Here is a 12,832-nt window from a genome sequence, read left to right as displayed (position 1 = left end):
GGGCATCCATCTTCAGCCTTCAGGCCCATAGTATCCAGCAGACATTTTCATGAAGCAGGAAATTTCAAAGACAGTTCAGTCACTATCTGCTGTGTCCTGCAGAATGTCTCACAGACTCTTTCATGAGTCATGAACCCCAAAAGACCGTCTCACCTTTAGGCAAGTTCAGCAGTCCTCTCTCTGCGGGTTCTCTGTGTCCATTTTATGCAACAGTCCAGGCAAGAGCAGTTTCTTGCCCAAATGGCTATCCAACTCCATAAGGATCCTCTTCGATGCCCATCTTCCTCTCGAAGTAGATTGGTGCCACCAGGAACAGATATGTCTCATTGTCATGAAAAGTCCTAAGTTATTAAAATATTTTAAATGCCATATTCTGTAGCCTTTGAGAGATATGAAGAATGCCTATCTGAAATATATCTCTATATATCTAGAAAATCTAAGTAACATGACTACAAACTTTACTATCATCGATGATTATCCATTAGCAACCTATATTTCCTATTATACATTACATTTTAAAAGAACTACACAATCACAATACCTTAATCAATATCAGAAATACATATACATATAACAAAATTGACCTTAAAATCCACACCAATTCAAATTATTCATACCTATATCATTTCCCCCTTTAAATGTAAAAGAACATTTATAAACAATATTTTGGGAACATGGGCGCAGTTTTTTCTCTCCAAACTGCTTCCTGCTGAATGGGGGCGCTGTTAATCAGATCATTTAGGGTGTAACCTGTGTGCCAGGTTTATCTCAGTTGGCAGTTGAGTGAAGTAATTTCTTGAGGGTGTTCACAGGAACTTTTCAGGAGGTCGTGGTCTATCATACCATATCGGGATAGATGCAATCCACAGGGTCTGGTCCTCTGTGAAAACAAAAGAAGACCCTTTCCAAAGCATCATATCCTTAGATCCAAATTCTGAAGTCATACCCTCATGATATCCGTTTTGGTTCCATTTGGCAGCCCATAGAATGAAATGTCTCTCTGTACTTAGCTCCTTCATAGTCAAAAATTTTAAAGAAAACACAATGTACATAATCCAGACTCTCTGTGAATTTTCCATTTTTACGTGGCTTATTTTTCTTTATTTCTTTTAATCTCTTAACTATCTCTACTCTGTCTCTTTAAAGACTTTACCTTTTTTTTTAAACCATTAACTTTATTTTTTATATTCTTTTTCTTCTCCCTCTCAAGTCTATGTGCATTCATCCAACAGTGTGGTCTTTTATGTCTGAATCTGTTTTATTGTGAATCTGTAACATTTTTTTACTATCCAGGAACATTTCTTAAAATGTTAAGCAGTTCTTAAAAACTTAAGTTGCGCCATGTACAGGTAATACGGTACCGCCTGTGTCTTGCCCAGTTGAAACCTTAAATGCACTGTTTTTATGGTAATTACGGTAGTTCCTGCCTGAGACCATCACAGTTCAGCATGGCAGAGCTGAGCCAAGCCGCTCCTGCCTCAGAGCCATTTGGTGCCCCTGAGCCACACACAGTTCCAGGCACACAGCAGTCCACATTGCCATCAAGCAAGCCGTAGAGCTTTACTCCAAATGCTCCATTCAAAAGCTCTGTCTCCCACAGGAGCCAGACAGAGATCGCAATGGCGGCACAGCCCAGAAAGCCTGCATTTTAAAACAGCCAGTTTTTTTCCTGTTGCTGAGTCAGGACAATTTCTTTGCGGCAAACAACCCACAAACAGCAAAAAGCTGTCTTAAATTCCCTTTCTCTCCTTTTTAAGCCCTCTCAGGTTTTATGTGGAGTTCATTAGCACGTTGGGTGCCACTCTGTTAAAATACGGAGCGGCGGGCTGTGTCCCGCCACCTGGCTAGCTTTACCCGAAATAATTACACGGAAACTGTATTCTTTTAAACACTGCCTGACCCATTAGTTTCAGTTTCTTATTGGCTAGCTTTTACATATTGATCTAACCCATTTCTATTAATCTGTGTAGCCCAAGAGCTGGCTTACCAGGAATGATCTTAACCTGCGTCTGTCTGGAGTGGGAGAACCATGGCGACTCTCTGGCTCAGCTTCTTTCTCCCAGCATTCCGTTCTGTTTACTCCGCCTACCTAAGGGTTGGCCTATCAAATGGGTCTAGGCAGTTTCTTTATTAATAAGAAATCACTCCCACATCAACTTAGGCACCTTCCTGGCTAACTCTTACATCTTAAATTAATCCATTTCTATTATTTTATATTTTACAATGAAGCTTGTGGTTTGTTACCTCTTGTTTCTTGGGCAGCTACATGGTATCTGCCTCCTTTGGCAGCTACATGGCATCTCCTTGACTCCACCTGCTCTCTCTCTATAGCCATTCCAGCCTGGCTATATTCTGCCAAAGCAGCTTCATTCATTGACCAGTAAAAGCAACACATAGACAGAAGGTCATCTCACATCAGTAAATGTATATTTATTTTATATTTTGTATACTATAGTATATATGTACATTTTTGAATAGCATCAGTCAGGCTTTGTATTTCTCTCTATTTAGTGTATATACAAACCACATTAGGACCTTGCGCATTGGTAAGGTCTTTCTGTGGAGTAACTTTTTCAAGATAATGAGAAGCAGTGTTTAAATGTTGACTGTCAACTTGGAACTCAGGTATATCCTGAATTAACTTCATGTACTTCTCTCGTTGATAGTTGCTAGATTAGGTCAGATCTGCATGGGTCAAGAAGTCTACAGAAGAGTCATGTGGGATGTTCAATCGCCTATTTGCCAGTGTAGTTTTCTTGCTGGTGGAAGACTTAGGGAGTCTGAGACAGGCCTCTTCTGAGCATGCTCACTCAGTGTTGGCGTGATCCTGATACACAGGGAGGGCCCCTTTGAGTGTTTGCATTAGGGACCTGCTCTTAGCCAGCAGGTAAACTAAGATGCCACAAGTTAACATGAAAATAGGAAGCTTCAACTGTTCTGTATTTTGTACATAGTGTATTTGTTAGAGTTTTTTAGTGCGTACAGTTAATGTGGCAGCCTAGATGAGATAATGTGGTGAGAACTAATGGTTTATTTTGTGGGCTTCTGAATGTCAGAATTTATGACCTTAATGTTGCATTAATAGCTTCTCTCCATTTCATATAATGCAAGGCAATGATCATTTGCTTATTATTTGACTCATCTTTATGGGAATCACTCCCATATGCCAAATGATATTTCATGTGTGTGCCTGGAGAAGAGGGGCCAGATTGTCGTTAATGCATTTTTGAGACTGCATATTGCAGAGTCTGCAAACTGAAATAGGAGTTATTTGGTTCCACTTTGATATTTTTCAATTATTGTTTTATAAAAGATAGGCCATTTGAGAATGATTGAAATCTGGGCTGGAAGTTGTTTGACTCTGTTCACCAGACCATTGATGGCAATTCAGTCTTCTTCTTCTGCCTTAAAATGGCAGATGGGATTAGACTTTTGAAGAGCTGTGGTGTTGAGTTTTTGTCCTCTTGCCTACTGCAGGAACACCGAGAGAGCCTATTGGCCTATTGATGCAGGCTGGGCAGGCTGATGGCTCCTGGTTGCCACTTACTTTTTGAAGCCTCCTCAGCTTACTGTTAGATGCTGTGCAAGCACGGTTTCTTTAAATATGTGTCTACATGAAAAATATCAGGAATATAAACTATTTGAAATGCCCAGACTTTGAAACAAACTACTCAGTTTTTAAAATGTGAGTCCAGTGTCTCAGGTTATCCAACATCCCTTTGCTCTCTCTTTCTTTATTTTTGTATTTTTAGTGAATTTTTTTATTATTGAAAGCATAGTATACATTCTTAGTAGCAACCAAGGATGAACAAAAATAGACATTAAAATCCATCTGATTTTTAGGAGTTTTTCTCTAATAATGTAGCACAATATATTCTACACAAGTAAACTGTAATGAAATCTGGGATACTTGCTTGTTGATGGCCATGAACATTTTTTAAGGCTGACGTTTTAGACAGACTTTCTCAGGTTGTCTTTTCAACCCAGTTTTCATGCTAGCTGTAGGTATTTGGACACAGGTATTCTAATTATCAACAGAACCCTAAGCATTTCGATAAACTTGATCTCTGAGTAGCAAGCGACTCAGTATCATATTTGATTACCTTTAGATCAAGATCATTATTAGACCTTTATGCAGATACATTCATCAAAATACTGCACCTATATTCATGAGGAATATAGGTGTGTACTTGTTTTCACATCCTGGTTTTATACTTTGTTAGTGATGGTCTTAAAATTGGAGTGGGTGTTGTTGCTTTTTTATTTTCTGAAGAGTTTGCATGGAATCTTTTTATAAGCAGGATTTGATTCAGTTTTAAAAACAGATGTTAAAAATTTTGACTTTTGCATGAAATTTTTCATACAATTCATAGCTATAAAGTAGTTTATAACATTCTAACATTCTCTGTTTTATGTTTTCTGTTATCACTTTACTATCCACTGGAATCTGTACTGATACCACTTTTGTTGTTTCTAATATTTGTAGCTTACATCATCTTCTCTTTCTCTTCATTCAAGCCAGATTTTTGTCAGTTTACTAATGTTCCTCAGTCATAAAAATTTGGTTGTTGGTTTCTTTTTTGTTGTTGTTGTTTATTTTCTTTGACTTTTGGCTTTATCTTTTTTCCTTTGCATGCAGATTTTAAGTTGCTTTCATTTTGCTAGGTAGAAGATGGAAATTTAGATAATTAATTTCAAACCATCATTATTTAATTATATTTGCTATTTATTTGAGGCAGGGATTGCTACTTAACCTAGACTGGCCTGGAGCTCACCATCCTCTGTGTGCTTTTATTTAATAAAGTAGCTGTCTATTCTTATTTAGTATATGTGCCTGATAGGCAGCATTTGATTGGATTTTACCTTTTTTATCCTCTAAGTAGTTCCGTCATTTAATTGGAATGTTTAGAATATTTATATTTAATACAGTTATTGATTTGGTTAGGATTAAGTCTGTCTACTTTGTTTTTCTATCTCTTCCATTTGTGATGTACAGTCCAGCTTGAAACTTATTATTTGATTCATTTTAATAATAAATGTGATAACATAGTTGTAATGAATAATACAGGAAAGTTGAAAAAGGTAATAATACTTTTCATTTTAATTTGCTCTCTTCTTATATATTGAAATTAATAACTTGAAATAACCCTTCTATAATCCTGTGTACACATGAATTGGCTTTTTAGATAATGGAGTAGGATCATGCAATTTATTTCGTTTTCTTCAATATATTGTGTTGATAGTGTCCCATTTCTTAATTAGTTGGTTGATTTCTTTAGCCAGGTCTCAGTCTGTTGTGCATGCTCCCCTAGAATGCACTTTTGGGCAGGTTTCCTGCTTTAGCGCCTCCGACACCAGCCTCACCTGTTCATTAGCTTATGCTCTAGTCATTTTGTGTTGTGTGACCAAATATGCTGATGGAAACCATGTAGGATGAAGGGTGGGTGGCTGCCTTGTCAGCGTGATGGTGTTTAGAATGAGCTCACAGACAAATGTCTGAGTGTCTGTTCGGGGGTTTACAGACATGTTTAGCAAAGGAGGGAAATCCTGAGATGGTAACTCCAAATAGGACAATTTCTTCAATTTTAAGGACATCAGAGATCCATGGGACATTCAATTATGTAAGCAACATGATATGATGTGGTAAATACTTCAGAAGGGTTTGTGCTCAGCATATTTGGTGCACAGAGACCACTGTCTGTATTGAAGAGTCAAGGAAGGAGAGATGCAGCTGGAAAGGGACCATCTAGCAGAGGTAGTGAAGTGTGTGGAGGGCACAGGTTTGTTTATTTCCCAGGGGGTGAGGCTGGTGTTGGGAGTATGAGGGGGATGCGATGGAGGGGAAGCTAGAATACCATGATGGGCTCTTTTGTGAAGGATCGTCTGTGTATATTGAGAAGTCAGTGCTTGTGTTGTTGGAAGCAGAGCCATCAGGGATTTTAGGACAACAGGAAGATGTGATCTGTTTATCTTCCTATTTGAAAAGTTACCTTTGGAAAATGTCAAGGTGGAAAGAGAAGAGAGACACACGTGTGAAGAGTAGGTACAAGTAGGTAAGAGTCAGAGCAAGAGGAGATGAGACCTGGCTGCAGGGACGAATCAGAGGCCGCATTTGTAACTTAGTACCCATCAATCAGCATGTCTGCATCTCACCCTCTCCACCGTCCTCTCTCTGGAGCCACTTTTGTGTGCTCAGATTTTGTGAGATCAACTTTCTAAGATTTCATGTATGAATGAGATTGTACAGTATTGTCTGTGCCTGCTCATCTCATTTAACATAAAGATTGTCAGTTTCTCCATGTTGATGCAAATGATGGGACTGTATTCTTTTATGGCTGAAAAGTATTCCATTAAACACATGTATATATCTGATTTTACTTATCTATCATCACTTGATAAATATATTTTCTGTTCCTTGTCTGTTATAAATAATGAAGTAACAACGTGGGAGCGTAGTTATCTCATAGATCTCATTTGCTTTGAAAATAATCAGGAATGAGACTTCAGAGTCATAAGGAAGATTTATTTGTAATTTTAAAATCAATTTGCATATGGTTTTTATTACGACTATTAAGATATTTATTATCAAAATTTTAAAACTTTATGATTAGAAATAGCCCTTAATTTATCTGCCTTTATATATACATATATGTATATATAATTTATTTTCATATTTATTTCTTAGATTGTATCTTCTGATAATATACTCTGCCTTTACTTAAAAACTCTCGGTTGTACTTTTAATGTTGTGGATTTTTAGAGGAGCTGAACTCAGTGGCTTGGAATAATTACTGATTTTACTAACTTTAGGCTAATGCTGCTTAAATTTTTTTTTACTTATGACTCTAATTTGTCTGTGAAATTTATTGTCCCCAGGTATATAGATATAGAAACTAGATCTACAAATAAAATATTTATTGAAAATAAACCATACAAAATGTATTTATAAATATTTTGGTATGTGTATGTATATATGTAAATATATAATTTTATCTTTTATTAAAGAGGAAAACAAACCTTCATACTAATGAGATACATGTACTTGCTTATGTGGTACTGCACAATGTCAAACATCTTTAGTGTTTTTCAGAGTTTGGCTGACATTTTGATTTTGTAGTCATCAATGCTGAGAATATGCTTCACAAAAATACATAGTACCAAATGACAGAAGTATGTTTAATACCATTTAAAATTGTGCCCTAATTCTAAACCAAAATTCTTTGAAGTTTCTAAACTGTCAACTCAACTAACAATTTTAAAACCAAACATTCAAACACAGTACAGTCCAAATATTTGATACATCCTGAGAAATAATAGGAAAGTATTAGAAGTCTTTGTTTTCTGTAAAAATGTTTTTCTATAAGAGCAGGCAATTTTGTGTGTATAGTAAAGAGACTAGTTCATTGTATGCTGTCATTTTTGAGTCCTAGTGAGTATTTCAGGCTGTCTTCCTTGGTGTTGCATGGTCTGACATGTCGTGCATGTCCAAGGCGAGTGTGCTGTACAGCTAGGGAGTGCAGTATGGGTGAACACTGCCAGGGACACTTCAAATTTATTGTGTGTTTGATTTTGATTCAATTTTTGGTCATTGTGTGCCCAAAATATTTTTATCATCCTCACATTTTTCTTGACTCCCACAGTTAGGTTTGCCACCCCATTACAGCAGCACAGTTTAATAACTTGTGCTCTGGGCTTTTGATTACTCTCAATTTCATCAGTATTTGGAGTAGCTTATTCTTGAGCCCTTACTAGTCTAGGGCATGTTCAGCAATTATTAGAGCTCTGGCATCAGTAAGCTGCTTTGCTTATGAAGTAACGGAGCCAAAGTTTGCCATGGTTTGTGCCCTGAAGTAGGTTTCTGGGAACTATTGTTTTGACTGAGCATTAGATCACTTTAGGAGATGAGGTACTTACCGATTATTTATGCTAGCTACAGTCATTTAAACTATTTTCTCTCTTTATTATGTATTGTTTAAAATGCCTCCTTTCTTTTTGCTCTAGTTCCAAAGGACCCGAAGCCCCAGTGGAGACGGGTAGCATGGAGTTATGACTGCACGCTCCTGGCTTATGCTGAAAGTACCGGGACTGTAAGGGTGTTTGACCTCATGGGAAGTGAGCTCTTCGTCATTTCCCCGGTGTGTGTACATTTCAAATCACCCGCCACATGTTTCTTCTCTGTATAAGTTGCAGTGGATGAGTGTGAAGAGAGGCGAAATACAAGTATAAATGAGAATAATAAGCTATGATCTTAAAATATTAGCATCTAGTTAATAATTGTACTTATGTGGTTTTTATTCTTTGTATTTGTTAATGCACCTTGTAGGCATAAGCCATTTTACAACAAGAACTGAACAGAAATGATTAAAGTCTTTGGTTTTTGTTTTTTAAGACAGGGTTTCTTTGGAGCCTGTCCTGGAGCTCTGCCTGCCTCTGCCTTCTGAGTGCTGGGATTAAAGGTGTGCACCACCACTGCCCGGCTCAGAAATGATTAAACTCTTAAGATTAGGGGATGTCTGAATTTAAAAGGTTTTTTTTTTTTTTTTTTTCAGTCAATGAGGTAGAGACTAGCAAAGGATCAGGTCCAGGGAAAATTTCTCCTGTCTTTCAGGAGCAAGGCTCCAGTTAGAAACTGTCTCCTGGACTCAGAGTGAAGGGTTGTGTGGTAGTCTCAGGAGAATGGAAGCATGGTTTCAGTGGATCTACATTGCTATAGAAAGGAGGGATGGGATAATGTCGTTGAAGGAGCTGTGGGCTGCGTTCCTGCCACCCAGCTCCCAGCCGACTGGCTAGCTTATGCCCCAAAATAACAACACACAAATTATATTCATTTAAACTTTGCTTGGCCCATTAGTTTCTAGCCTCTTCTTGGCTCTCATATCTTGTTTAACCCATCTCTAATAATCTGTGTAGCACCAGTCTTACCGGGAAAGATTCAGCATGTCTGACCTGGTGGCTTGCTTCATCGCGTCTGCCCAGAGAGGAGAGGAGGTGTCTACCTCACTTCCTCTTCCTCCCAGCATTCTGTTCTGTTTACTCCACCCACCTATGTTCTAACCTATCAGGCCAAGCAGTTTCTTTATTAATTAACCAATGACCTTCCTCCATCATAATGTGAAGCAGGGAAGCTTAGGATGTGAGGACCATCTGTAAGGAGAAGCAGTCCTTGTTTATGGACTTGAACAGTCAAGCTACATTGTGTGTGGGCCTGGTGGTTGGTCCTGATGGGGTTTAAGTCACAGTGGGAGCATGAACAGTGTGTGGGCCTCAGGCACTGCTTCCTCCATCTCTGGCCCTCATCGTTTCATTTAGGACATCTCAGTTTCTCTTTTATCATGGTATGGATTGTTGATAGGCTATTGTGAGGGAAGAAACCCGTGAGTTGTTGCAACTGAGTCAACATCTAGAGCAGCTGGACTTTGTTACCTTAAAAGGGAGAGTAGAGAAAAAGCAATGGACTGACTTAGGAAGTTAATGTTGAGAGCCAATGATAGGGAATGATTTTCCTAAGAAATAACAAGTGGAAACATGGAAAGACTGAACAGAGCTCAGATTATAGAAGTTCCACAAAACCTAACTAAGGTTCAAATTACCATTTAACAGGCAAGTGCTGTCCAGTGGGACTGTAATGAGCGCTATCTATGCGGTCAAGGGTAATTTTACCTTTTCAAGTGGTTGTCATGGGGATGTGTAAAATTTATGGAGATTGTGTTTTATTTAATTACAGTACATCCAACACATGATCATTTTATCATGTAATCATTTTTAAATGTTGTGAGGTGTTTGCATTTTTTGCTTTGGTACTAAGTGTGAAATTTGGCAAGGGCTTTGATATTCATATTTGTAGACTCTGTGTCTGGATTAGGCCTTTGTGGGTGTTTGTTGAACAGTTCTAGATCATGAAGAATTCTTTGAAATGTTGGAACAAAACTTTTTTTCTCCATTTTCTTGAATTAATTTCTGTGGGCCTGCAAATTAATTTTTAAAAGAGATAGATTAGCATAATAAAATGTTTATTTGGTACCTGTATTTCTGAATGCATGGGGCTTGATAGAAAAGTGAAAAACCTAAAGAAACAGTTTGAGCCAGGAGCTTATATCCTGTAAACTGTGGAGATGTGGCTTTACAAGGGCAATGGAGTGTGGGTTGCTCGGGTTGTTGCGCTGTGGGAAATGATGTGGAGATACATGAAGGACTGACTAATCTTTAAAAGACTCACATGCTTATTTAGATGTGCCTCTTTTTTCTCTGCCTACTTCAGAGGGACACTATCACCAAAAGAAATTTGTGCCTCATTTTTAAGTAATGGAAGAATAGAGGGCCTTGTCTGTCCATTGATTTTTAGTTGCTTTAGCCTAAAATAGTCTTGCCAAGATGGAGCATTCTGATCACGTTCTAGGTAGATACTGTTATGTATGCCTCCAAATGTGCTTAGACTTTCAGATCTCCATCAACATGGTTAGATAGGTGCTTGATGGAAAGGCTGACATTGAGTGTGCATTCTCCCCTCTGAATTGTTGAGTAGGCATGTGGAAAGTGCCTGAAGTCTTTTTAGCATAGACTGTTGCAGTGGAGATTAATACTTGACAGCTTATGTCTGGGAAGAGGCTGAATGGTGGCATCTCCTGCTTTTCCCCCCCTCTTGATTTTACAGGGAATTTTAATAGGAATGTGCTTATTTGGCTGAGCATTTCAAGGAGCCTGCTGTGGTCTAAACTTGGTTTCATAGCCAGTGTCTGGGATATTGTCTAGTTATGTGCTATTTTTCTGCTACCTCTATAATAACTTAATTTCCTATTTCAGGCATCTCTTTTTCCTGGTGACTTGAGCTATGCCATAGCTGGATTAGTATTTTTAGAATACAAAGCAAGTGCACAGTGGTCTGCAGAGCTCTTGGTCATCAATTACCGAGGAGAACTTAGAAGTTACCTTGTCAGGTAAAAATGCATTGGACATCATTTTGATGTGATGTTTATTCTTCTGAGCTAGTGTCTGATATTGATATTTTTTTGTCAAACTATGAAAAATTGCAAATACATTAGTCACTTCTAAAGACTTGTATAGTGAATACTCATACATTTATTTCTTGTATTTCATAGTGCATTAGAAGCATCAAATGCTTGAGAATGCATATTATTAAGAGTTCATTATGTTATCATAGTTTTTTCAGAGATGCACTTTGCAGACAGTGGTATGCACATATCTTAATTGTAGCTCTCTGTGAGTTTGATTAGTGCACTGATTTGTACCATTCAGACCACTGTCAAGAAATAGAACATTGTCACCATACGAGAGAGCTCCCTCCTCCCTCCCTTTTCCACATCTACCCATGACAACTACTATTTTCAAAGACTTTATTTTTAATCATAAATTAGCTTTGCTTATTGAGACAGTTCACATCAATGGAATCATATATATATATATATATATATAATATTTATTTTGGTATATCGTTACTTTATTCCCTTTTAACCAATGATTCATCTTTCATGAATTATACAAATATATTTACATTTATATACACAAGTATCTCATGGTTTGTTTATTCATTCCTTTTTAGATAGACTTTTCAATTTGGGGCTGTGGCAAACTGGACCATTCTTGACCATTGGATCATGACACAGATTGTATGATGGCCATTCGTGCATAAGTCTTTATGGATAACCATTTTTATTCTTCCTGGGCCATTATCTTCCAATGGGATTGCTGGGTCATAGGGTCATGTAGTTTATTTTTATATGAAACTTTCAGACTTTTAAACAATATGATTGTATCAGTCATCTTCCCACTGTAGTGTGTTTGGTTGTTTTATGTCTTCAATAATGGCTGGTGTTGTCTGTCCCTAAAGCCTAGCTGCTACAGTATCTACTGGTGTCCGTGGTGGTTTAATGTTACTTATTTCTGTTTTTCTTTCTTTAACTTAGTGTTGGAACAAATCAGAGCTACCAAGAGAGTCACAGTTTCAGCTTCAGTGGTCATTATCCTCATGGGATAAATACTGCTGTTTACCACCCTGGTCATAGGTAAGCAGCCCTCTGTTCTCTTGTTTACTGGACTATTAGGTGCATATATAAATCTTGGTGTCTTCAGTCTGTACTTGTGTATAATTACATTTAGTATCTATGACATTGTATTTATATTCTGGTCCTTCTGCCTCTGGGCCAGACACTGGAAATTTCATTGAGAAGTTTGTCCTGTTCTATTAGCCTTCTAGACCTTCTCTCTCTTTTCTGTATGCAATACCTGTCACTATTTGGAGGACTAAGGAAGGACCGCGTCTGCAGTGCTTTCCTACGAAAGGGTCTCAGTGGACATCACCTGTCCACTTACAGAGTCAGGTTAACTTGTTGCTTGCGTTGTATCTCTCAGTACGTCTGCCCTCTTCTTCACCGTTACTCTGCTTCTTTATTTACCCACCATCCCCACTGGGGTTTACTTGAAACCATGAATGTTTCTACTGTTGGTGATGTTTCCTCTTTGTAACTGGAGACTGAAATTGACATGTGTTTTGTTAGTTGGCCAAGTTACGTGTCTGGTTCTCTAAATGGATAGAGTATCAGATTTTTAGTCAGATGAACAAAACATGAGATCTAAATTTTTAGTTTAATTTGTGTCTACTAGTGAGTCTTAAATGTTCTGTCATTATGCTTGAATGTCAGGCCAAGAATGTGTACAAGTTTTGTATGCCAGTCACAGGTAAGTCTATAGCTTTTTGTTCAGGATTTTATAAAATTTTTATAAGGTAGAAGAGCTTGCATACATCTGGTCATGGACACATAGACACATATACACAGTATAGACACACACAGACACATAGACACAGGCACACACACAT

The 12,832-nt window shown here is 37.8% G+C and overlaps 1 protein-coding gene across 1 annotated transcript in view; it reads left to right on the top strand.

Annotated features, from left to right (window-relative positions):
• The window catches only part of Nbas (NBAS subunit of NRZ tethering complex), a 312,059-nt gene that overhangs the window by 18,000 nt on the left and 281,227 nt on the right, over positions 1–12,832 (top strand). Inside the window, exons 7-9 of the mRNA XM_041639422.1 lie at positions 8,002–8,135; positions 10,801–10,934; positions 11,922–12,020. Of these exons, the coding sequence (XP_041495356.1) occupies positions 8,002–8,135; positions 10,801–10,934; positions 11,922–12,020 (367 nt within the window). The remainder of the gene's footprint in view (positions 1–8,001; positions 8,136–10,800; positions 10,935–11,921; positions 12,021–12,832) is intronic.

This window comes from Microtus oregoni, unplaced genomic scaffold, assembly GCF_018167655.1.
Source record: "Microtus oregoni isolate MIOR12 unplaced genomic scaffold, Mior012 000058F_ref0000040, whole genome shotgun sequence".
Lineage (NCBI taxonomy): Eukaryota > Metazoa > Chordata > Mammalia > Rodentia > Cricetidae > Microtus > Microtus oregoni.
The sequence above is the reverse complement of the archived record's forward strand: the minus strand, read 5'-3'. Positions and strand labels throughout refer to the sequence as shown.